The 24,345-nt window shown below is 37.1% G+C and overlaps 1 protein-coding gene across 2 annotated transcripts in view; it reads left to right on the top strand.

Moving 5' to 3' along the window:
• Positions 1–10,352: 10,352 nt before the first annotated feature.
• Positions 10,353–24,345, top strand: part of Casp8 (caspase 8) — a 39,431-nt gene continuing 25,438 nt past the window's right edge. The window contains exons 1-2 of one of the 2 annotated variants that reach the window (XM_076865685.2): positions 10,353–10,712; positions 12,299–12,370. In XM_076865685.2, coding sequence (XP_076721800.2) covers positions 10,688–10,712; positions 12,299–12,370 — 97 coding nt within the window. In that variant the 5' untranslated portion in view covers positions 10,353–10,687. The remainder of the gene's footprint in view (positions 10,713–12,298; positions 12,371–24,345) is intronic. The other variant, XM_076865686.2, reaches the window with a different exon arrangement.

Here is a 24,345-nt window from a genome sequence, read left to right as displayed (position 1 = left end):
AAGCTTTTTAGTTTGATTTCATCCCATTTATTGATTCTTGATTTTACTTCTTGCGCTTTAGGATTCTTGTTAAGGAAGTCAGTTCCTAAGCTGACATGGTAGAGATTTGGGCCTACTTTTTCTTCTATTAGGTACAGGGTCTCTGTTCTAGTGCCTAAGTCTTTGATCCATTTTGAGTTGATTTTTGTGTAGGGTGAGACATAGAGGTTTAATTTCATTTTGCTACATATAGATTTCCAGTTTTCCCAGCATCATTTGTTAAATAGGTTATCCTTTCTCCAATATATGTTTTTATCTACTATGAGATAACCATATTTATGTGGGTTTGTCTCTGTGTCTTCTATTTTGTACTATTGGTGTACATGTCTATTTTGGTACCAATACCATGCTGGTTTTGTTACTATTACTCTATAGTATAGTAAGGTCTGGTATTGTGATGCCTCTTGCTTCACTCTTCTTGGTAAGGATTGCTCTGGCTGTTCTGGACCTCTTATTTTTCCAAATGTATTTCATGATTGCTTTTATAATTCCTCTGAAGAATGTCATTGGGATTTAATAAGAATTGCATTAAATCTGTATAACAGTTTTAGTAGTATGGCCATTTTGACAATGTTAATTCTGCCTATCCAAGAGCATGGGAGATCTTTCCACCTTCTAAGGTCTTCTTCAATTTCTTTCTTTAGTGTTTGTAGTTTTCATTGTAAAGATCTTTACTTCTTTTGTTAGATTAATTCCCAAATATTTTATTTTATTTTTTGAGGCTATGGTGAATGGGGTAGTTTTCTTAGCTTCTCTTTCAATGAATTCATCTCTGATATATAGGAATGCATTTGATTTATGGTATTAATTTTATATCCTGCTACTTTGCTGAATTCATTTATTAGTTCCAAAATGTCTCTGGTGGAAGTTTTTGGACCTTCTAAATATAGAATCATGTCATCAGCAAATAGTGAGTTTGAGTTCTTCTTTTCCTATTTGTATCTCTTTAATTTCTTTCTTCTGTGTAATTTTCTGGCTAGAGTTTCAAGGATGATGTTGAATAAAAGTGGGGAAAGAGGGCATCCTTGTCTTCTTCCAGTTCTTAGAGAAAATGCTTTCAATTTTTTTTCATTTAGAATGATGTTGGCCTTGGATTTATCATATATAGCTTTTACATGTTGAGGTATGATCCTCCTATTTCTGTTTTTTTCTAGTGTTTTAAACATGAACCAGTGTTGTATTTTGTCAAGTGCTTTTTCTGCATCTATTGAGATGATCATATGATTCTTGTCTTTAAGTCTATTGATGTAATAAATTACATTTATTGATTTCCATACGTTGAACAAAACTTGCATCCCTGGGATGAACGTCATTTAATTGTAGTATACTATCTTTTAAATATGTTTTTGTATGCAACTTTCTAGGCTTTCATTGAGAATTTTTGCATCTATGTTCATCCAAGATATTGATCTACAGTTTTCTTTCCTTGATATGCCTTTGTCTGGTTTTGGTATCAGGGTGATACTAGCCCCATAGAATCTCTTTGAAAGAGTTCCTTTCTTTTCTACTTCATGTAATAATTTGAAGAGTATTGGTGTGAACTCTTCTTTAAAGAGTAGAACTCAGTAGAACTCAGCTGAGAATCCATCTGGTCCTGGGTTTTTCTTGGTTTGTAGGCTTTTGATGGTGTCTTCTGTTTCATTGCTTGAAATTGATCTGTTTAAATTATGTTTGTCCTCCTGGTTCAGTTTGGGTAGATCATACATTTCTAGAAATTTTGTCAATATCTTCAAGATTTTATATTTTATTGGGATATAAATTTTCAAAACAGTTTCTAATTTTCTTCTGTATTTCAGTGGTGTCTGTCATGATATTCCTTATGAATTTTAGTAATTTAATTCAGTTTTCTCTCTCCTTTGTTTCATTAAGCATGGCTAAGGTTTATCAATTTTATTTATATTTTCAAAGAACCAACTTTTTGTTTTATCAATTGTTTCTTTTGTTTCAATTTCATCAATTTCGTCTCTTATTTTAATTATGTCCCATCTTGTACCGCTTTTGGTGCTGACTTATTCTTTTTCTAGGGCTTTAAGATATAGTGTTAGGACTTTTATTTGTTGACTTTCTATTCTTTTAATGAATGAGCTCAATGCAATGATCTTGCCTTTTAGCATAGCCTTCATGGTGTCCCAGAGATTTTGGTATCGCTATTTACCTCTAAGTATTTTTTTTTTTCATGCTGATTTCTTCTGTTATCAATTCACCATTATATAGTGCATTATTTAGTCTCCAGGTGTTAGAGAAGCTTCTATTTTTTAAAAATATTATTTTTTTTAGTTGTAGATGGACACAATATGTTTATTTTATTTATTTTTATGTAGTGCTGAGGATCAAACCTAGGGCATTGCATATGCAAGGCGAGTGCTCTACCACTGAGCCATAACCCCAGCCCATTTTTTATTTTACTGTTGACTTCTAATTTCATTCCAATATGATCTGATAGGATGCAGGTTATTATCTCTGTTTTTTTTTTTTTTTTTTTGTGTGTGTGTGTTTGCTAAGAATTGCTTTATGACATAAAATATAGTCTATTTTGGAGAAGGATCCATGTACTGGTGAAAAGAAAGTAATTCACTCATTGATAGATGAAATACTCTATATATGTTCATTAAATCTGAATTATTGATTGTGTTAGGATCTATCCAATGGTGAGAGTGGTATGTGTCAAAGTCATCCAGTATTATTGTGTTGTCGTCTATTTGATTCTTGAAATTAAGAAGGGTTTGTTTAATGTATGTATATGCTCCATTTTGGGGGGCATAATATTCATTATTGTATGTTTTGTTGATGTATAATTTCTTTAAGAAGTATGAAAGCCCTTCTTTGTCCCTTTTGATTAACTTTGGCTTGAAGTCACCTTTTTCTAATATGAGGATAGAAACCGCTGCTTGTTTACACAATCCATGTGAGTGATATAATTTTTTCCCATCCTTTCACCTTTAGTCTGTGGATGTCTTTTCATATGAGGTGAGTCTCTTGGTGACAGCATATTTTTCGGTCTTGTTTTTTAACCCAATATGCTAGTCCATGCTTTTGGATTGATGAATTCAGGACATTAATGTCCAAGGTTATTGTTGAGATGATTTGCATTCCTGGTCATTTCTAGTTTTTATTTTGAATTAATTTCTCCTTTGACTGATTATTCCTTTAGTGTAGTTATACTTGTCACTTTTTTTCCCCATTTTATCTTCATGAATATTTTGTTGAGAATATTTTGAAGTGCAGCCTTTCTGATTGCAAATTCTTTTAATTTTTGTTTAACATGGAAGGTTTTTATTTTACCTTTAAATCTGAAGCTTGATTTTGCTGGATATAGGATTCTTGGTTGGCTTTCATTTTCTTTCAGACTCTTGGTATATGTTATTCCAGGTTCCCCTATCTTTGAGGGTCTGGGTTGAGAAATCAGCTGAGATCCTTTTTGGTTTCCCGTTACATGTAATCTGATGCTTTTCTCTTGCAGCCTTTAAAAATCTATTCTTATTCTGTATGCTAGGCATTTTTATTATAATGTGACTTGATGTGGGTCTGTTGTAATTTTGCACATTTGGGGTCCTATAAACCTCTTGTATTTGATTTTTCATTTCATTCTTTCGATTGGAAATTTTCTGATATTATTTAATTGAAAAGATTGTGCATTCCTTTGGTTTGTATCTCTGCACCTTTATCTATCTGGATAAACCTTTAATTTAGTCTTTTCACATTTCCCTTAGTGCTTGGAAGCTCTGTGTCAGGAGCTGCCACATAGGAGCTGAGCACCCCTAGCTTTGAGTGATGGAAATGTGGAGACTGGCTTCCTTCACCTGGAAGCAGGTGGATCCCCATCTCTGCTCAGCAGAGGAGCACAGCTTTGGGAGTGGGCTGCCCCTTGTAACATTACCTCTTTTGCCTTATATGGATGGAATGTTCTTTCAAACAGCCTTGCCCAATAAAACCAGGGTTCAAGGTGTACACCTCTCTCTTTCCTGCCTGCCTTGTCCACTCTGTGGAAGCTGGGTCAGAGGAGCTGTCACAGAATCCAAAGAAAAAGCTATTTTCTCTGTCTTTGTATGATTTTTTTCATGCCAGCCCAGTTCACTGGAGTGAGCCTGACTGATTTAATCATGTATCATGACAGTTCTGTTCATGGTTTCTTAACATCTTCTCTCATGGTCAACTCTGTTTTCAAGATTATATATTCTTGTCTTCATTGCCTGAGGTTCTGTCTTCCAAGTGGTCTTATCTGTTGGTGATGCATTCACTTTAATTTTAAATTTGGTTTATTTAATTGTTTCCTTCATTTCAAGGATTTTTTTTCTTTTCTTCAGATTCTCTCTTTATTGAAGTGATGTTTTGCTACCTGTATTTGCTCTATTACATCATCCTTTACTTTGAAGATCAGTTTAACTAAGTACATTCTAAACTCCTTCTCTGACATTTGTTCCACTTTAGTGTCAATGGATTCTATTATTGGAGTATCTTGGTTTGCTTGGGGCAATTTGTTCCCTTCCTTCTTGATGTTTGTGTATCTACCTATCTAACACAGTTTCTACCCTGTGGACTTATCATGTTCCTGAAGGTTTCCAGTACCTCCCTGTTTAGGGGGAGACAAATGATAAAAACAACCAGCTCAAACAATTTACAGCATTAAACTAAATAGTTCCTACAATGTTGTATACAATGTTATCACAATAAACAAATGATATGATCAGTTATTGCCTATAACATAAACAGCAAGTTTGCAAAAGTTTCAAATGGTGGATAGGGAGAGAACAGAAGTGATAAAGGATGTGATGATTATGAAGGAGGAGGTGAAAAGACAGAAGTGAAAGATTAAAGTAAGAGTGAAAGAGAGAACAATCGATATTGGCTGTTAGCAGAAGAAGAGAGAATCAAGGGAAACAGGTAGGATAAAGACATATATATAAAGCAGAAATTTTTAAAAAGTTGAAAGTAAAAGAATAAAAACAAGGGGCTGGGGTTGTTGCTCAGTGGCAGAGCCCTTGCCTCACACATGTGAAGCACTGGGTTTGATCCTCAGCACCACATAAAAATAAATAAACTAAAGATATTATGTCCATGTATAACTAAAAAAACTTTAATAAAAGAATACCAAATAAAACTAAAATAAATTAATCAAACACCCTAGTTCACAAAAAACTAAAACATGTAAAATAACTGGCTTCATAAATGCTAGAGATGAGGAGAGGGGGGACAAAAGGAAAATTTACAAATATCCATGTACAATTAAGGTCACAACTAATCAGTGAAAAAAAATTAAAAAAAAAATCTTGATGAAAAGTTTAAGAATTCTTTCTGTTGGAGTTCAAAATATTCTCAGCTTTTCTTCTTAGCAGTGCTAGAGTGAGAGTTCCTGGAGGCCAGGTTTAAGCTTGATGGGCTCCAGCCTCTTTGCTGAATGCTAGTTGGTCTGGAGATTTTATATCAGCACACCTTCAGCACCCACTACTTGCTGGTCCATATAGGAAGACTTTACCCCAGGGATTTCCCCTGGATTCCACTTGTGTGGTAATGGAGCCAATTCTTAGTTCCCTAGGTTACCCGCAGATCTCATGTTTCCTTGTCTCAGTTTCAGTTTCCAATTTCCCCTGCGCCTGCCCTTCCAGGTTCCTGGCCAGATGTGTCTCTCCCAGCCAGTTCTGCAAGTAGTCGGATTGGAGGGGGAGAGGTAGAGCTGAGTGGGTTTCTGCAACCAGTTGTCCCCTATGTAAACCCCTCTCCATGTTTGATTTTTTTTTTTCTGGTCACTTAAGCACAGTCTAGGTCATGCTGCGTGTGTTCACTGGGCCTGTATTTCAGGCCAAACTCAGGTTTGCCAGGAATTGGCTTCCTCTGTTGCTGGTCCCCACAACACAGCTGCAAAATTTTTCCTTCCTTTGTCCTCCACATGCTGCCTGGAGAGATGGAGGCTTTTTTTCCCCACCCATGAACATCCTGCATCAAATCCATCAGGTTTGTTGGGCAACGACCTTGGTCTTTAATGCTCTGTACCCAGACATGCCTCAAACCTCCCTAATATGTAGGTTCCTTTAATTCCCTTATCTCTCTACTATGCTCATGGAGGGACCTCTCTGGCTGGAGCTTCCTGCCGGCTGTGGCAGCAGCTGTGCCTCTGGGAATTTTTTCCTTATTCAATTATATCCATCCCCCTATGTCCCCTGTCTGCTTTGAATGTCCAGTTTTAAATTCCAGTAAGTACCCCCTCCCATCCCACTTTTATTTTGTTCACCCACCTTGCAGAGAAGTTGCCTGTCTGCTTTCTTGATTTCATGCCACAGGGCAGCCAGGAACATGACTTCCTCTCTTCCACCATCTTTGATTTTCTCAAGCTAATAATAATCTTGAGGAAGAAGAATAAAGTTAGAGAGGTATTACACCCCCTGATTTTAAAGTATATTACAAGGGCCAGTGATATGGCTCCATATTAGAGCACTTGCCTGGCATGTACAAGGCTCTTGGTTCAATACCTAGCATTAAAAAAAAAAAAAAAAAAAAAAAGTATATCAAACTCCCCCATTCAGAGAAGTATTATTCACAATTGCCAAGTTGTGGAAGCAACATAAATTCCCATCAAGATATGAACGAGCACAATAAAGAAAATGGAATATCATTTAGCCTTAAAAAGGAAGGACATTTTGCCATTTGTGACAACAAGAATGAACCTTGAAGACATTGTGCTAAGTGAAATGTGCCAGTCACAGAGACAAATACTGCATGATTCTACTCATATGTGCTATCTAAAATAGCCAAACTTATACAATTGAAAAATGGAGCTGGGGAGTGGGTGAAATGGTCATAAAGCTTCAGTTAAACAAGATAAGTATGTTCTAGAGATTTTCTGTACAACATTGTACAGACTCATCCACAGCACTGTATTGTACATTGAAAATTTTTATTAAGGGGTTACATTTCTTTTAAATGTTCTTACCACCATAAAATAAAATTGATAAAATGATGAAAAAGAATTCATATACATAAAAAGGTCAAATTGCATTTCCATTTAATAAGTAATAAAAAGAAATTTTTAATCAATTTACACTCAGGAAATTTTCTGTATTGAGGTAGACAGAAGACAGAAAAAAATTTTCTAACTCAATTTTTAATTGGCTTTGTTTGTAATTCTATAATCAGGCAGCATTCTAAAATAAAAAGTGGTTCAGAATGTTCTATTCTTCCACATGGGCTGGTTATATTTATAGCCAGATCCCAATTCAGTTTGCAAGATGCACATACCCCTGAATCCACAAGCACAACATAAATAATTTCTTTTTAAGACACTGTTGCAGAAAAATCCTATAATCATCTCCAGAAAACCTGAAATTTTTTTGAATAATGTAATGCCTCTTCTGTAATTTTTTTTTTTTTTTTTTTTTAGGACTGGATACCAAACTCAGGGGCACTCTACCATGAGCAACATCACTAGTCCTTTTTATTTTTTATTTTGAGATATGGTCTCATTAAGTTGCCAAGACTGACCATGAACTTGTGATCCTCTTGCTTCAGTCTCCCAAGTAGCTGGAATTACTGGTGTGTGACACTGTGCCTGGTTCCAAAGGAAAAGTCCTAACTTGATAAAAATCATCCCACTCCAACGAGTTAGAGGATTTGAAGTTCACTGAACACTCATAAGCTGTGGTCAACTTGAGGAGAGCAGAAGTTTCCCGGCTGTGCCTCCCTTCAGACACTGCCACCCACTGCCTCTGCACTGAGTCTTGTGTGGGGAGGGTAGTTTTCCCTTGGGAGGCCTGCCAGGTAAAGCCTTTGTAATTGCCTATAGTCAGGCCAGAAATATTCTAACATAGGATTTGGTCCTGAAACCAGATTCCTCAACTTCATCTTTTGATTTTTTGAAACTCATAAGAGGAACATAGATTATTCTATCATGGATCCTTTTAAGACACTGTGGTAGAAAAATCCTATAATCATCTCCATAATTCATGGATCCAAATGGGTTGGTCTTTGAGGGCCTGTGTGCTGAATCAGGTTAATAGTCTGAGGTCACAACAGACCAGGGTCATGATCAAGATCACTCCAAGCAGCATGATAAAGCCTCCCTGGAGGATACAGCATAACCCCAAGCTTCAACATGGACAAGCCAAAAAAAGGTAATCCACTAGGTCTACTTTAGAGAGAGAATTTTTCCTAAGCCTGTCAATGGTTTTACTTTGGCAAGCTTGTTGATCCAGGTACAAAATGAGTCATTGCCAATTAAACAGCCCTCTCCTTGGCCAGCAGAAAGGCTATGCATTTTTCTAATATTATTTGAGGAATTTGAGGCTCTGTCATGCCTTTGAAGCTAAAGTAGTACTATTAACAATCTCAGTGAGGGTCAAAGACAAATTGTGCAGGACACTTTCTGATTCAATTATCTCAACATATGCTTGAAGCACATGTTCATGTGAGCAGAGTTAGCAATATCATACCTGGCAATCAATCTGAGAATGAGATTGATTATCTGCCTATTTGGGGTTCCCAATCTGTTTCAGTCAGCTTCTTTACTGCTGTGACCAAAAGACGTGACAAGAACAATTTTAAGGAGGAAAAGTTTGTTTTAGGGCTCACAGTTTCAGAAGTCTCAGCCCACAGATGGTTGACTCAATTCCTCGGGGCCCAAGACAAGGCAAAACATCTTGGTAGAAAGGTGTGGCAGAGAAAAGCAGCTGGGGATGTGGTCACCAAGAAGCAGAGAGAGAGAGAGAGAGAGAGAGAGAGAGAGAGAGAGAGAGAGAGAGAAACTAAGCTCAGCTCAAAAAACATATACCCCAAGGCTGGGGTTGTGGCTCAGTGGCAGAGTGCTTGCCTAGCATGTGTGAGGCACTGGGTTCGAGTCTCAGCACCACATATAAATAAATGAATAAAATAAAGGTTCATCCACATCTAAAAAAATATTTAAAAAAAAAATATATATATATACCTCAAAGGCATGCCTCCAATGACCCACCTCCTCCAGCTACCCCTACTTGCCTACAGTCACCACTCAGTTAATTCCTGTCAGGGGATTAACCCACTGATTGGGTTAAGGCTTTCATAACCCAATCATTTCACTTCTAAACCTTCTTGCCTTGTCTCACACATGAACTTTAGAGGGACACCCCACATCTAAACCACAACACCATCTTACTTGGTATAGTGCCATGTGCTCAATGAATGGGGATATTTGAATTCTTAGAAATCTCTTACTAATACCTATATGTGCATCTTCATTGGTAGGTGAAAGGCAGGTGACAACATGACTTTTGTAAAAGAAATACTCTAATAGTGCTGAGAGTATAAATGTCATTATTTACCACAGGGTCAACCAGCCAGAAGTCCCTACAGGTGGCAAAGTGTATGAGTGGAAGTCAGAAGTTCATGTAAGGCGGGATGGAGTATAGGAGAGGAGAAGCCTCCAATGCTGAGACCAAGACAGTCCCAGTGGTGCATCTCACATCCCTTTTCCCAGATGTTCCACTTAACCACAACTTTCATAGGAACAAGATGGCACCTATGAAGGTGGTTAATGAATTTGGCAATTTGGAAGTCTGTGGAAGAGAGAGAGGAAGGTTAGGTCTATACCTCCTCCACCCCTGGAGTGCTAAAGTGCTCAAGTCCTATCAGATAGTGGGAAATCCTTGTCTTGGGATGGTGTTTCAATCCATGTGACTGAGCCTCAGTTTTGTCATCCATAATATGGGAGAATAATCCCCCGTACTACTGTGAGAATTAGTCACAGTTCACAAAAGGGATGCAGTGTACAGTTGTGGCTCCAGTGTTACTGCCTTGTTTATAAAAATGTACACAATTTGAAGGCAAAAGGAGAAATTCAAACAGGAAACAGGTTGAGAGTGGCAAAGAGAGGGTGTGGGGCTCAGGGACTAGGCCAGATCACACTCACATGACTTCTATTCCAGGCTCACCTCGACAATCACATGAGCTACAATTTCTGAGAACATAGCCAGGGACTCGAGTATTGTCCATACTGGGCCAGAACCCCTTCTCCTTTGAGTGAATGTACAATTTTCCCATGTTTTAGCTACAGACCAGCTTTGATCCTTTGGACCAGGGCACAGAGGGAAAATCCCACCCCTGGACTCACTGCAAAGAATTAACAGCACAAAATTTGCTGTTTTATTTATTTATACTAAATGGAGTCACAAATGCTTTCCAACAAAGTTATGTCCAGCTTCCTTATTGGCAGTGGGTGCATTGAATTAGCTGTCATTTCCCTCTGGAGAGGCTGGAAATCAGCACAGGCTCCTTTAAATATTCAAAGTTTCCTGTTGGAGCCAGTCATCTCTGTCCTTCCAGTTTGGGGTGTAAAGTTGACTCTGGTTCTTTTGACTGAGAATTTTTCTTTCTCTTTTGCCAAAGACCAGAGTCTGCCCTTCTGCTGGAAGAAAATGTTTTCTTTCACAGGTGCTCCTTGCTTTATCTCTGGTAATTTTTAAAAATCCTGCTAAATTCACTAGTAAATTCTGGACGGGAGAACAGAGAAACAGGAAGAAGGGAGCTGGAGGAGACAAGCCGGTAGAGTGATCGAAAGTAAAAGAAAGCTTCTTCCTGGAGTCCCCGCCCCCCACCAGTCTGTTTTTCGGGGATTTTCTCCCCTGTGGACGAGTCTTGGATATTGAAGCATTTGGAATTAGGCAGTTTGGGGGACGTGGTGACTGGGATGGTTCCGGAAAAGGTTGGATCAGGTGAGTGCCTGGTGCAGTGGTGGCTTCTTCTACTGGAAACCCAGAGGCCTCCCCCTGTCCTGCCCAGCGGGGGACACACTTTCTGCTGTGTCCACTTCTCCTTGGTTCCTCTGAATCACAGTGACTGCCTTGACACTCTTTGAATCTGTTGCACTTCCATCCCCACAGTCTCCCCAGCCTCAGCCCAAGACACTGTCTCTGAACCAATTTGAAGAATTGCAGAAAACTATATTGATCGACTCATGTTTGTTTTCTCTTTTGTTTGGATCTGAGTTAATCATTCTGTGGGCTGGAGATGCCTGGAGTCCTCCTGTTTGACATCCACAGCCCTCTCCTTCCTTCTCACCCTCTTGATCTTCTAGGACAGCTCTCTAATGCTTTTCACATGAGTCCCTGAATTAATCTATATCAAAGTGTGTTTTGGGATGTGTATGCTATTTTTAAAACTACGTGGCCTTGGGCAAGTAATTTCTCTGTACTTCTGTTTGCTCATCATTAAATTAAATTAAATAATACATCCCAAGAGCATTGTAAAAATTGAAGGAGATAAGGCCTGTCTACCACTAACAATACTGACAGGCACTACTAAGGTACTCAGTAAGTGTTCACAATTATCTTCACATATTGATATTAGTTCTATTTTAGTTTGCTCATTTCATTTCTTACTTTTTTTTTTTTTAAGTGAGCACCCTGCTCTTCCGGTTCTATCGACTTTGTGGGTACCAATTTCAAACTAGTGCTTGTTGTTACACGATGCCAAGTCTTTTTATTTTTTTAGATCGACACAAATATTTGAACACCTTTTTGGGGTATGGTGTGGTAACTGGGTGCATAAAAATCAGATTCACATTTCCAGCTCTCACAAATACTGAGGACAATATGAGAACATAGTTGGTTCATGGCAGAGGAGTTGCTGGTGGGGATATGAGGCCAATCAGACCAAGCCCTAAACTTCCACAGCCCCACCTGCCCACCAATCCCTGACCTGATCCAACTTGAAAACCTTTGCCAACCAACAGGGACAAATGCATTTTGCAGGCTGCCAATGTATTTAAGCATGCCTTCCTACACTTTCGCTATTTGAATGTCTGCAACCTGGAACTTCATGTTCATATCTGTTGTCCCACTACAGAGTTTCCTTTTCTTGTTAATTTGTAGGCAGTTTTCAAATATTCTAGATATCATTACTCCTTCTCTGGTGCTGGAACGCATTCATGAAATATTTATTGAATGAAAAAATTAAAGTCATGTTGGTTAGCACAGAAAAATCTTTAAGATTCTGAAACATGAAGAGAAAGTGTTCTTGGTTATCATTTGGTCTCAATTGTTCATGTGGAGGGAGGAAATGGGGTCAGGAAGTTAAATGACTCATCCAAAGTCGCAGCCAGAACAAAGTTAGGTGTCCAGGATTCCTGTCTAGCTGTGCTCCATACACCCCAGCCTCTCTTTTCAGCTGGAAAAGTAGACAGTGCCACTCAAGCTGCTCAGAGCCAGCCCTCTTCCTATAGTGTTTGTGACTCAGCAAGCAGGAAGTATAGAAGGTTCTGCCCCTTCAAGTTTTGATTCGCTTTTGCCTCCCGTCTTAGATGCACAGACAGTCATAGAAGAGACCTGCGAGGAAGGTGCTGCTGTTGTGAGGGACCCAGGATTTGCCTCTGGTAAGGTTGGCTAGGCTTTGGGGAGGAAGGTCTTTCATTCTAGAGCTTTCTGGGGGCTGCCGAATGTGGGATCTGGAGGCCATGTGGCCCTGGAGGAGGTCCGTGTATTGAGTGTTGATGGGGAAGCCATGAGAGTTGTGGGATTTGCTGAGGGCCCCACACAGTATCCAGATCCCCAGGCCCTTCCAGCTTAGGTTGGTGCAGTCCTAGGGGTTTCTGAAAAGTTCTTGTACTTGGGTACAGCTGTCTGTAGTAGGCCTCATCCTTATCCCGGCCAAACTCGCCAAAGAAAAGAAACCAACATTGAAATTTAAATCTGAACTGATTTGGTCACTACAGTTCCCCACCCACCACTACACACACACACACACACACACACACACACACTTTTAGCAGTTCAACCCTTTTTAAGAAATTAACAAAAACGAACCAGCCCAGAAAAATGATATAACAGGGAGAGCACAGATTTAAAAAATCACATGTGTACTTTTGAAGGATTAAGCATTTTACAGGTGAAGTTATAAATTGCATTTGGTTTACAAATGACAGGGTTAGTTATAAATTTTGTTGAGGGTTGACTGCCTTTACTGGTTCATTAGTACCCTAGGCTCAGGGTCCTGGTGTCGGTAGTGTTTGTGTGCAGAGGGAAGTTTGTTAGGTTCTAGGGAGCTCATGGTCTGGGGGGTCACCCAGAACTGGAAACAGTAGCAGTAGTATCCCTTTAGAGTTTCACCCTGAGAAGATCTTTCAGAGATTCTCAAGCTTTAAATGACAGACAGACATCTGTCATGCGAGTTTTGTCCTCTGCCCCTGCACTTTGAGGTAGTTGTCCAAATCACTAAGGAGCTGGGATGCTGCACGGTTATTCAATGAGATTAGCAGGCCTCATCCTGATCGTGACTGGTAAGGCAGTGGCAGAGTCCAGACTCTGGAGTGAAAGCCTGAGGGTTTGATTCAGCTTCTAGCCCTGGCTCCTTAGGCCCAGACCTGCTCTTTGCTAGAGTGCATCTATTAAATTCTCCTGCTTTTGTGGTTATTTTTAACTTTTAAGATTTTTTTTTTTGTTTTGTAATTTTAGCCATTAAAATATTATTATTATTAGCCTTTCTTCATTGAATTCCCTCACTGCCTTTCACTTGTAACATTTTAGAATAAAATCTGAAGCTTTATAGCATCTGCTGTAAAGATTTTTTTAAAATCTTGAAATTTTTAAAAAAATTTCTTATTTATTCTCCCCCCCCCTTTTTCTTGTTCTAAATAGTTATACACGACAGTAGAAGGTATTTTGACATACCATACATACATGGAGTATATCTAAATATTTAAATATATCTAATCCTCCTAGGCATTTTCCCTGCTAAATGTCATTTATGATTTGATAGAAAATCCACTTAAAAAGCATTGCCATATTATTGCAAAGGTAATGAGATGAGTGAGCTAAGATGGCCACGGGAGACAAGTGTCAAAACACACACATCATGTCACTGCAGCCTTGGAACATATTATTATTATTATTTTATATTGTATGATGTCAGAAAATGCTGTTGAATATGTAATAAGAATCTTAAAAAGGTTCACTCCTTTTTGACCTGATAATATTACTTCCAGGAAATTATTCTAAGAAAATAATTAGAGATGTATTCAGAGATTTGCATCTTAAAATCATTTAAAATGTAACAAGAGACTGGTTATATAAATCATAGTCCATCCATTCATTAAATGCTTTGTGAATTTGAAATTCACGTTGTAGAAGAAAAAAATAAAAAATCACAATATTCCTGCAATATTATTAGTGACAAAACCTGCTTATACAGCAGAAATGTGATGTGTTCAAACATAATGGAAAATGTATGTGAATAAAATATTTGGTAGGAAAAAGAGTGAAATATTAGGTGGGTTGTTTCTCATTCTCATTCTTGAGATGGTCCTCATTCTCTCTCTCTCTTTTTTTTTTTTTTTTTAAGAGAGAGTAGGAAAGAGAGAGAGAGAGAGAGAGAGAAATTTTTTAATATTTATTTTTTAGTTTTCGGCGGACACAACATCTTTGTTTTGTCTGTGGTGCTGAGGATTGAACCCAGGCCGCACGCATGCCAGGCGAGCGCGCTACCGCTTGAGTCACATCCCCAGCCCCTCATTCTCTCTTGATTGAGTATTTCTTGCTTTATTCCAAAGGTATCTCTCTGTTGAGAAAGCCTGCATTATCCCTTGAGTGTGATCTGCATTCCTAAAATAATTCTAGAAATATAGGTATTATTAGGTATTTGTCTTTGGACTTTAACAGAGGTTAAAATTGATTTAAAAATTTAAGAACAGTTGATTTAATGCTATCAAACAGAACTGGACAAGTTTATATCTTCTAGCATATAAATGAAAATAGGTCTTTAAGAGATTTTAAGTGTAAGTACATTTAGAACACATAATGCAGGCACCTGGTCAAAGTTGCAGTTGGTAAAACGGTGCAAAGGGGCAAAGAATTTTCAAAAAGCACTTCAAAATTTTTCACTTTCACTTCGCCCCTGCTCTCCCCACATACATATGCAGGTCCACAGCTCTGCTTTCCTCAGGTACCACTGACTCCTGTGTGAGTCAGAGATCTGGGAATACACAAATAGGCCCATAATCTGTGAATATACAAATTAATTCATTATGTAGATCAACAAATATACAACCTATCTTTCCATCTTGTCTAATAGCTGAATCGAGTTCCCTTGTGTATGTTAGCATACTTAACCCTTCTTATGCAGATAAACAGTTGTTTTGGGTCAGTTGTTATTTCAACTAATATTGCAATGTAAGTGTACTGCTTTTTAGTACACTTATATTTAAGTGGATGTAGGAAATTAAATCGGAATCCTGAAATTGTAGGTTCCAGGTTCATTTTATATTTCAACAGAGAAGGCCAAATTATACTTAACTACTAGGCATCATGGTGTGTGCCTATCATTCCAGTGACTCTGGAGGCTGAGTCAAGAAGTCTCAAAATTTAGACTCAAAAAGGCTGGGGACATAATTCAGTGGTACTCATTGGCCATTGGCCTCAATCCCTAGTACTGGAAAAACAACAACACATTATACCTATGTGTTTTTATTTCCACCATCTGAACACTGTGTATTGTAATTTTTGTACCTTGCCAAAATGGCCTATTGTAATAATTTCAATATTTTTTTATTGTAAATGAACTTGAGCATTTTAGCTGGGCAAGATAGTTTATGCCTATTATCCCAACTTCTTGAGAGGCTAAAGTTGCAGATCCTGAGTTTGAGGCCGCCCTGGGCACCATAGCTAGGCCCCATCTCAAAAACAGAAAAGAAATTGAACATCTTTTCAAAGGCTTAAAATCTGTTTGTCTTAAAATTGAAAGTTACCGGTACTTTTCTAAGAACTGTCGTCTTGTGATCCTTACTTGCTTGTGTATTGTGGTTAATGGCCTCTTTCGTTTAAAAAAAAAAAAAAAAAAAAAAAGGACTTACAGGAAACTTAAGAAAATTAGCCCCTCCCCCATGAAAAATCATGTATGATGCTGTTTTTTTCCCTACTGCAAAGTTTACTTTTAAATCTTGTTTGGGTTACTTTTTCAAAATATTTTACTTATTGTTTAAGGGCAAAAATCAATCTTAAGTAGCTTTTAGTTTCTCTGTTATATTTGCAAAAGTTTTTCATCAGCAAAATCATTTTAAAAATTATCTTGTTTTTCTTAGTACTTTTTAAAGTTTCAAATCTTTGATCCATCTGCAGTTTGTTTTGATGTAAGGAGTTCAGTTAGTATCCATTTGGGTTTGTTTTGAGAAGTTTGCCCCCTTGTTCTAATCACCGTGTGTTGAAAAAGCCATGTTAAGGTGGGTAGCCCTTTTAGTAGTATTCATTTGGGGCTATTCGTCATTGCTAATGTCTAACTCCAGTGCCTTGGAGTCACAGACTATGGGTTGTATTATTTCTAGGCTCTGGAAATCTATGGTGATTTTGTGGTCAATATTTTATGATCAGTTCACGTGTTTGAAAAGGAAGATGTGGTGTGTCCTGATAGTAAATGAGCGTTGTTAGCATTCATCAACTGTGCCACTCAAATCCTCTATGGCCATCGTTCTATTTAGTCTACTAGATTTTTTGGTTTCTTTGAGAGATGTATGAAAGTTTTTGCTATTTGTGTGTGGGGGGGAGTAAGATTTTAGTTATTTCAAGTTCTTAAGGACTTAGACTCTAATATTTTGTTTTAAAAACAAATATGATGATGTCATTCTTCTGTGGTGTGGTCTCCTCATCTGGCCTGGGAGGCACCATCCTGCCCTGGACTTCCCCTGCAGCCACATTTAATGCTCTGCCTCACCCACTTTCGCACACTGCATAAATGAAATAACCCACTCAAACCAGCATTTTTTTTTACACAGATAATGTCTGCAAATACTCTCCTTAACACATTCTAGAAAAAAAAAAGGCTAATTCCCTTCCTTAATCCTTCACCCTCCAGTCCTGGTCATCTTTTCAATGCTTCCAAGGGGACAACATCTTGGCTTCAAAGTGTGTGCTTGCACAACCTCCCTCATTTTTATTTTCTTCTTTTATACATATACCTATTATCTCTGAATATTTTTAAAAAGTAGATTTTAAAAATTATATTGTAGGGCTGGAGTTGTGGTTCAGTGGTAGAGCTCTCGTCTAGCACATGCAAGGCCCTGGGTTCAATCCTCAGCACCACATAAAAATAAATAAATAAAATAAAGGTATTGTGTCCAATTACTTCTTAAAAAATTACATTGTAACTTGTTTTTCTTGCTTTGTCAATACTTTTTGGATGTCTCTTCACTTTTATTTCAGAAGATGAAATACATTATCCTTTACTGCTATATGCTCTCCCATAGTGTGTCTGTACCTTAGTTTGCCTGACCATTCCTTTATTGAAGGACATTTGGGTGGTTTCGGGTTGTTCAGGGGTACACATAATGTTGTGGTTTGTGAGACCTCCTGGATGCACTCTGTTGTGTTTTCACAGAGTGTATTTAATGGGCTTACTAGTTTGTTCTCTTATAGGCCCAGCAGTTTTTATTTATTGCATTTTGCTGGAATGTATTTGAAATGCCTTTCTTTTTTTAAAAAAACTTATTTATTTATTCTAATTTGTTATGCATGATATCAGAATGCACTTCATTTCATAGTACACATATGGAGCACAATTTTTCTTGTCTCTGGTTGTACACAAAGTAGAGTCAAACCATTTGTGTCTTGATATGTGTACTTAGGATAATGATGTCTATCTCATTCCACCATCTTTCCTACCCCCAGGTCCCCTCCCTTCCCCTCCTTCCCTTCCTTCCCCTTTGCCCTATCTAAAGTTCCTTCATTCCTCTCATGCTCTCCCCTTACCCCCATTGTGGATCAGCATCCACATATAAGAGAAAATATTCAGCCTTTGGTTTTTTGAGATTGGCTTACTTAGCATGATATTCTCTAATTACATCCATTTACCTGCAAATGCCACAATCTTATTCTCTTTTAATGCTGAGTAATATTTATTTACTAAATAAATATTATTTAATAATATTTATTTATTTAGTAATATATATTTGTGTATATATACCATAGTTTATCCAATTATCCATTGAAGGGCATCTAGGTTGGTACCACAATTTAGTTCTTGTATATTGTGCTGCTATAAACATTGATGTGGCTGTGTCACTGTAGCATGCTGTTTTTTAGTCCTTTGGATAAATCGAGGAGTGGGATAGCTGCGTCAAATGGTGGTTCCATTCCAAGTTTTCCAAGGAATCTCCATACTACCTGCCAGATTGGTTGCACCAATTTGCAGTCCCACCAGCAATGTATAAGTGTGCCTTTTCCCCAGCATCCTCACCAGCACTTATTGTTGTTTGTACTCTTAATAGCTGCCATTCTGACTGGAGTGAGATGAAATCTTAAGAGTAGTTTTAATTATCATTTTTCTAATTGCTAGAGATGTTGAACATTTTCTCATATATTTGTTGATTAATTATACATCACCTTCTGAGAAGTGTCTGTTTAGTTCTTTGGCCCATTTATTGATTGAGTTATTTGTGGGGTTTTTTTTTATATTAAGTTTTTTGAGTTTTTTATACATCCTAGAGATTAGTGCTCTATTTGATATGAGTGCGGTAAAAATTTGCTCCCATTCTGTAGGCTCTCTCTTCACCTACCTGATTGTTTCTTTTGCTGAGAAGAAGCTTTTCAGTTTGAATCCATCCCATTTATTTATTCTTGATTTTATTTCTTGTGCTATAGGAATCTTGTTAAGGAAGTTGGGGCCTAATCTGACATGATGAAAATTAGGGCCTACTTTTTTTTTCTGTTTAACACAGGCTCTCTGGTCTAATTTCTAGGTCCTTGATACACTTTGAGTTGAGTTTTGTGCATGTTCCCCCTCCCTACCACACTATGAAACAGCTTGATGCTGGTTGTTTTAATGAATCATAATAATAGCCATTATTTATCAGGTGGTTAGTATGTGCCCAATACTGTTAAAACACTTCATGAACTAAATTTCTTTTTAAAGTCATGTTTGTTGAGATATAGTTTATATATGGTACAATTTACCCCATTCAGCTTTATAGTTATATGAATTTTGATAACATAAATATAAAAAATGACAACATATATATATGAAATATATAGTACTACCATCAAGATACAGAATGTTACTTTGTTCTCCTTTACTTCTTTTTATTAAACAAATAGAGAAATTAATTTTAATATATTTTCATTTAACCCAATGGATTACCAACATAATTTGCAAAGAGAATAATTGTTAGTAAGATATTTCATGTTTATTTCTTTGTGCTAGTAATTCTTTGGAGTCTAATGTCTATTTAACACAGAGCATACCTCAATTCAAGCTAGACACATTTCAAATACTCAGTGGCCTTATGTAACCAATGGCTGCCATATTGGCTCCTTTCTCCAACTTTCACCTTTTGGTGAGACTTATGCTCTATAACAAGGCTGCATGATAAGTCCCCTTGTTATGTGGTTTCCTGTTGAGTTCCATCAGAAAGGGACACCGAAGAGATGAACTTAGAATATACAAGAGTAGAGTAAGGTGTTTTAATCCTTCCTATAAGACTCTATTAGACTGTGAGTTGGTTTCTACATGCTTTTGGTGGGAATAACTTCAGTTAGGTCACCTTCTCCTACAAGTTTTTCATAATGGCTCTTCTGTTATTTCACCTCTTACCTCTCCAAGTTTATGGAAGGAAAGGTGCTTCACAAAATTTGTTAGTTACTCTCAACCTTTCCCTTACTTTATAATTACCTTTTTAAACAATTTTTACTCTGATTGATCTTTTTCATCCTTGAATATTAAATAATAGATTTTAAATTATAAGAAATAATTTAAAGATAAAATATACCTATGTATACCATAGGCAATGTATACACACATACCAGATTGATTATATATTAAAATATAACATATAAAATGCTAAAACTTTTAAAGAACATATTTGTATAACTTTGTGAAGAGAAATGGAAAACAAAAAAATATGAAATAAACAAAAACCTGAAAAATCAGATGATATTGTAGTTAAAAATTTTATGTGTAAAAATTTATCAAAAAGAGTTGAAAGAGACATGAATTGTATTACAGATCATTTTTATTTATTTATATTTAGCTTGACTTGGTTTCTTCTTTGGTTGGCTTTTCCTTTATTGTAGTTCTTCCCTTTGCAGAATTTCACTGTTGTTTTTTATTTCCTCCTTGTAGAATATTTTTCCAAGAATGTTCTGAAGTGCAGGCTTTCTTGAATTTGTTTATCATGGAAGGCTTTATTTCATCATCAAATTTGAAGCTTAATTTTTCTGGATATAAGATTCTTGGTTGGCATCCATTATCTTTTAGAGCTTGGTATATGTTGTTCCAGGATCTCCTAGATTTGACAGTCTGGGTTGAAAAATCTGCTGAGATCCGAAATGGTCTTCCCTTATAGGGAATCTGATTTTTTTTTTCTCTTGCAGCCTTTAAAATTCTATCCTTATTCTGTGTGCCGTGAATTTTCATTATAATGTGTCTTGATGTAGATCTGTTGTAATTTTGTACATTTGGCGTTCTATAAGTCTCTTGTATTTGATTTTCTGGTTCATTCTTTATGCTTGGAAAATTTTCTGCTATTATTTCATTGAAGAGATTATGCATTCCTTTGGTTTGAATCTCTGAACCTTCATTTATCCCAATAAATCTTAAACTTGGTCTGATGGTATCTCATAATTCTTGGATATTCTGTTCATGGTTTCTTACTATCTTCACTGTGAGGTCTACTTTATTTTCAAGCTTATATATTTTATTTTCATTGTCTGAGGTCATGACTTCCAAGTGATTTAGTCTGTTTTTGATATTGAGTTTTTTAATTGGCTTATTGTTTCTTTCATTTTGAGAATTTCTATTTGTGGGGTTTTTTTTGTTTGTTTGTTTGTTTTTAGTATCTGTATCTCTTTCTTGAAGTAATCTTGCAACTTGTATTTGCTCCCTTATCTCTTTGTTGGAGTGATCAATTTTTGCCTGTATCTGCTCACTTAAATTAATTCCCAAATAATTTTAGTTATATATATTCTGAACTCCCTCTCTTACATTTCACCTGCTTTGCTATGTATGGATCCTATTGTTGTAGTATTTTGGTTTGTTTGGGGCACGTTCCTCCCTTGTTTTTTCATAATGTCTATGAGTTTTCCTCTCTTGCAGTGTAGATCTGAGGTATGACAGCTTCTGCCCTATTGTCTTATGGTGTCTATATAGGTTACCAATACCTCACTTTTAAGGGAGAGATCAATATTACAGCACTCAATGTACCCAATGTGCATCCCTATATCAGTTAGCTTCTATTTTTACATTTATTATTTTGTCACTATAATCAGAAATGATGAGTTTGGTTATCTTCTACCTTATAGTCAATAGGTTTGCATAATGATTTACAGTTTCTAATGGTAGAAGGGGGGCCTGAAATGTTTATGAGGTAGGATGTTAGAATATGGAGGTATTAGATTGTATGATAAGTGAGAGGGTAATCATAAGAAGTTGGCTGTTAGTAGGAGAAAGAAGAAAGAGGCAACCCCATGCAAGCTCCCTGTTACCTCAGCAACAGGATAACCATTAGCACCCCTAGTAGAGATACCTTTGGTGTAGTGAGGCCCACAGGGACCTTGATGATATTTTATTCCTTATTGCTGTCCCTTGATACAAGCAGTGATACCCCAGTTGTGTGGTGGTGGCAGCCTCAAGCTTATATGTACCCTGATGTTGCGCTGTGAAGCCACACTTTGGTGAATAAGGAACCCCAGCACGGGAAGGTTCACCGCACATCTCTGGGCCTGGGACAGGCCTCTCCTCCCGATTTCTGAACCACATGTGGTGGGCCTCTCCTCCGGATCTCCAGGCTGCGAGTGGCTGGTGGGTCTCTCCTCCAGATCTCCAGCTCCTCATGTTTTCAAGGATCTTGGACTTGCACATCAGTTGAGATGGATTTCTCTTCCTTTTTTATATGTGTGCCCTGTTGTGTTTAGTTACCTTTTTTGTTCTGAAACTTCTATTTTTAATGTTTGAGTAGATTTCCAGGAGTGAGACCTGAGTTCTCCCTCTAGTTGTTCTTACTCGGGGCCTGGTTGTTGGTTTGGGGTTTTCTGTCCCCTATTCTATATGTTGAAGTATTGTTGAGGCTTAAGTGAGGCTAGTTCATTTGTGGAGTGAAGTTCTCTGTTACTTTACTGAGCTGTAAGAATTGCTCAGCAGCAGGATCTCTGCTCTGTGAACTTGAAGTGTGCCAATCACTTTCCAGCCCCTCCTAGAGAAAGGGGGAGTAACTCGAAATAAATGTCGTGTGTCTACTTTCACTTCTATAATACTAATTACCACCTGTATAGGAATTGTAGGGTCAGCATTTAATGTCATCATGAATAATAGGCAATCATGAACTACATCATACATTAAACAGCAGGTCTCTACTACACTGTCCACTGTATTAATAATCTCTTTATTTTTTATTTTTATTTGTTCTAATTAGTTATACATTCAGTAGAATGCATTTTGACACATTGTACACAAATGGAGCATAACTTCTCATTTCTCAGGCTGCACATGGTGCAGAGTCACACCAGTAGTGTAATAATACATGTATATAGGGTAATAATGTCTGCCTTAGTCTGCCATCCTTCCTATTCCCACTTCCCCACCCCTCCCCTCACTCTCCCCTGCACAATCCAAATTTCCTTCATTCTTTCCTACCCCTCACCTCCACTATGGTGCTTATTAGGAAAAATATTTGGCCTTTGGGTTTGGGGGGTTGGCTTATTTCACTTACCATGGTGTTCTCTAGGTCTGTCCATTTACCTGCAAATGCCATAATTTCATTTTTCTTTAAGGCTGAGTAATATTCCATCATGCATATAGATCACATTTTCTTTATCCATTTGTCTGTTGAAGGGCACCTATGTTGGTTCCATAGTTTAGCCATTGTAAATTGAGCTGCTATAAACATTGATGTGGCTGTGTCACTGTAGTATGCTGATTTTAAGTCCTTTGGGTGGATAACTGGGTCAAATGGTGGTTCTGAGGAATCTCTCTCTCTCTTTTTTTTTTTTTTATTCAATCTAAGTTTTCTGAGGAATCTCCACACTTCTTTCCATAGTGGTTACACCAATTTGCAACCCACCAACAATATATGAGTTCACCTTTTCCCCCACATCTTTGCTAACATTTATTGTTGCTTCTGTTCTTGTTAATTGCCAATATGACATAAGTGAGATGAAACCTAAGAGTAGTTTTAATTTTCTCTAATTGCTAGAGATAATGAAAGATTTTTCATATGTTTGTTGATGGATTGTATTTCTTCTTCTGTGAAGTATCTGTTCAGTTCCTTAGCCCATTTATTGATTGGGTTATTTGTTTTTTGGTTTTATTTTATTTTATTTATTTATTTTGGTGTTAAGCTTTTTGAGTTCTTTATATATCCTAGAGATTAATGCTTTATCGGAGGGGTATATGGTGAAGATTTTCTCCCAATCTGTAGGCTCTCTTCTCACTTTATTGTTTTCTTTGCTGAGAAAAAGCTTTTTAATTGGAATCCATTCCATTTATTAACTATTGTTTTACCTTCTTGTGCTTTAGGGGTCTTGTTAAGAAAGTCAGATCCTAGGCTGACATGGTGAAGATTTGGGCCTATTTTTCCTTCTGTTAGGTGCAGGATCTCTGTTCTACTGCCAACTTTACATCCCTGGGATGAACCCCACTTGATTGTGGTGCACTATCTTTTTAATGTGTTTTTGAATGCACTTTGCCAGAATTTTATTGAGAATTTTTGTGTCTGTGTTCATTAGGGATATTGGTTTGAAGTTTTCTTTCCTTGATGTGTCTGTGTCTGGTTTTGGTATCCGGGTGATACTAGCCTCATAGAATGAGTTTGGAAGGGTTCCCTCCTTTTCTATTTCATGTAATAATTTGAGGAGTATTGGTGTAAACTCTTCTTTAAAGGTCTTGTAGAATTCAGCCTGGTCCCCGGCTTTCTTGAAAATCCGTCTGGTCCTGGGCTTTTCTTGCTTGGTAGGGTTTTGATGGTGTCTTCTATTCCATTGCTTGAAAATGATCTGTTTAAATTGTGTACATCCTCCTGATTCAGTTTGGGTAGATAATATGTCTCTAGAAATTTATTGATGTCTTTAAGATTTTCTATTTTATTTGAGTATAAATTTTCAAAATATTCTCTATTCATCTTCTGAATTTTAATAGTGTTTGGCGTGATATTTCCTTTTTAATCATTAATTTTAGTAATTTGAGTTTTTCTTTCTCTTTATTAGTATGGCTAAGGGTTTATCAATTTTATTTATTTTTTCAAAGAACCAATTTTTCATTTTGTCAATTTTTTCAATTGTTTCTTTTGTTTCAATTTTATTGATTTGAGCTCTGCTTTTAATTATGTTCTGTTTTCTACTACTTTAGTGTTGATTTGATGTTTTTCTAGGACTTTCA

The sequence above is a fragment of the Callospermophilus lateralis genome, chromosome 9 (genome assembly GCF_048772815.1).
Source record: "Callospermophilus lateralis isolate mCalLat2 chromosome 9, mCalLat2.hap1, whole genome shotgun sequence".
NCBI lineage: Eukaryota > Metazoa > Chordata > Mammalia > Rodentia > Sciuridae > Callospermophilus > Callospermophilus lateralis.
This window is presented reverse-complemented; position numbering and strand designations above follow the sequence as displayed.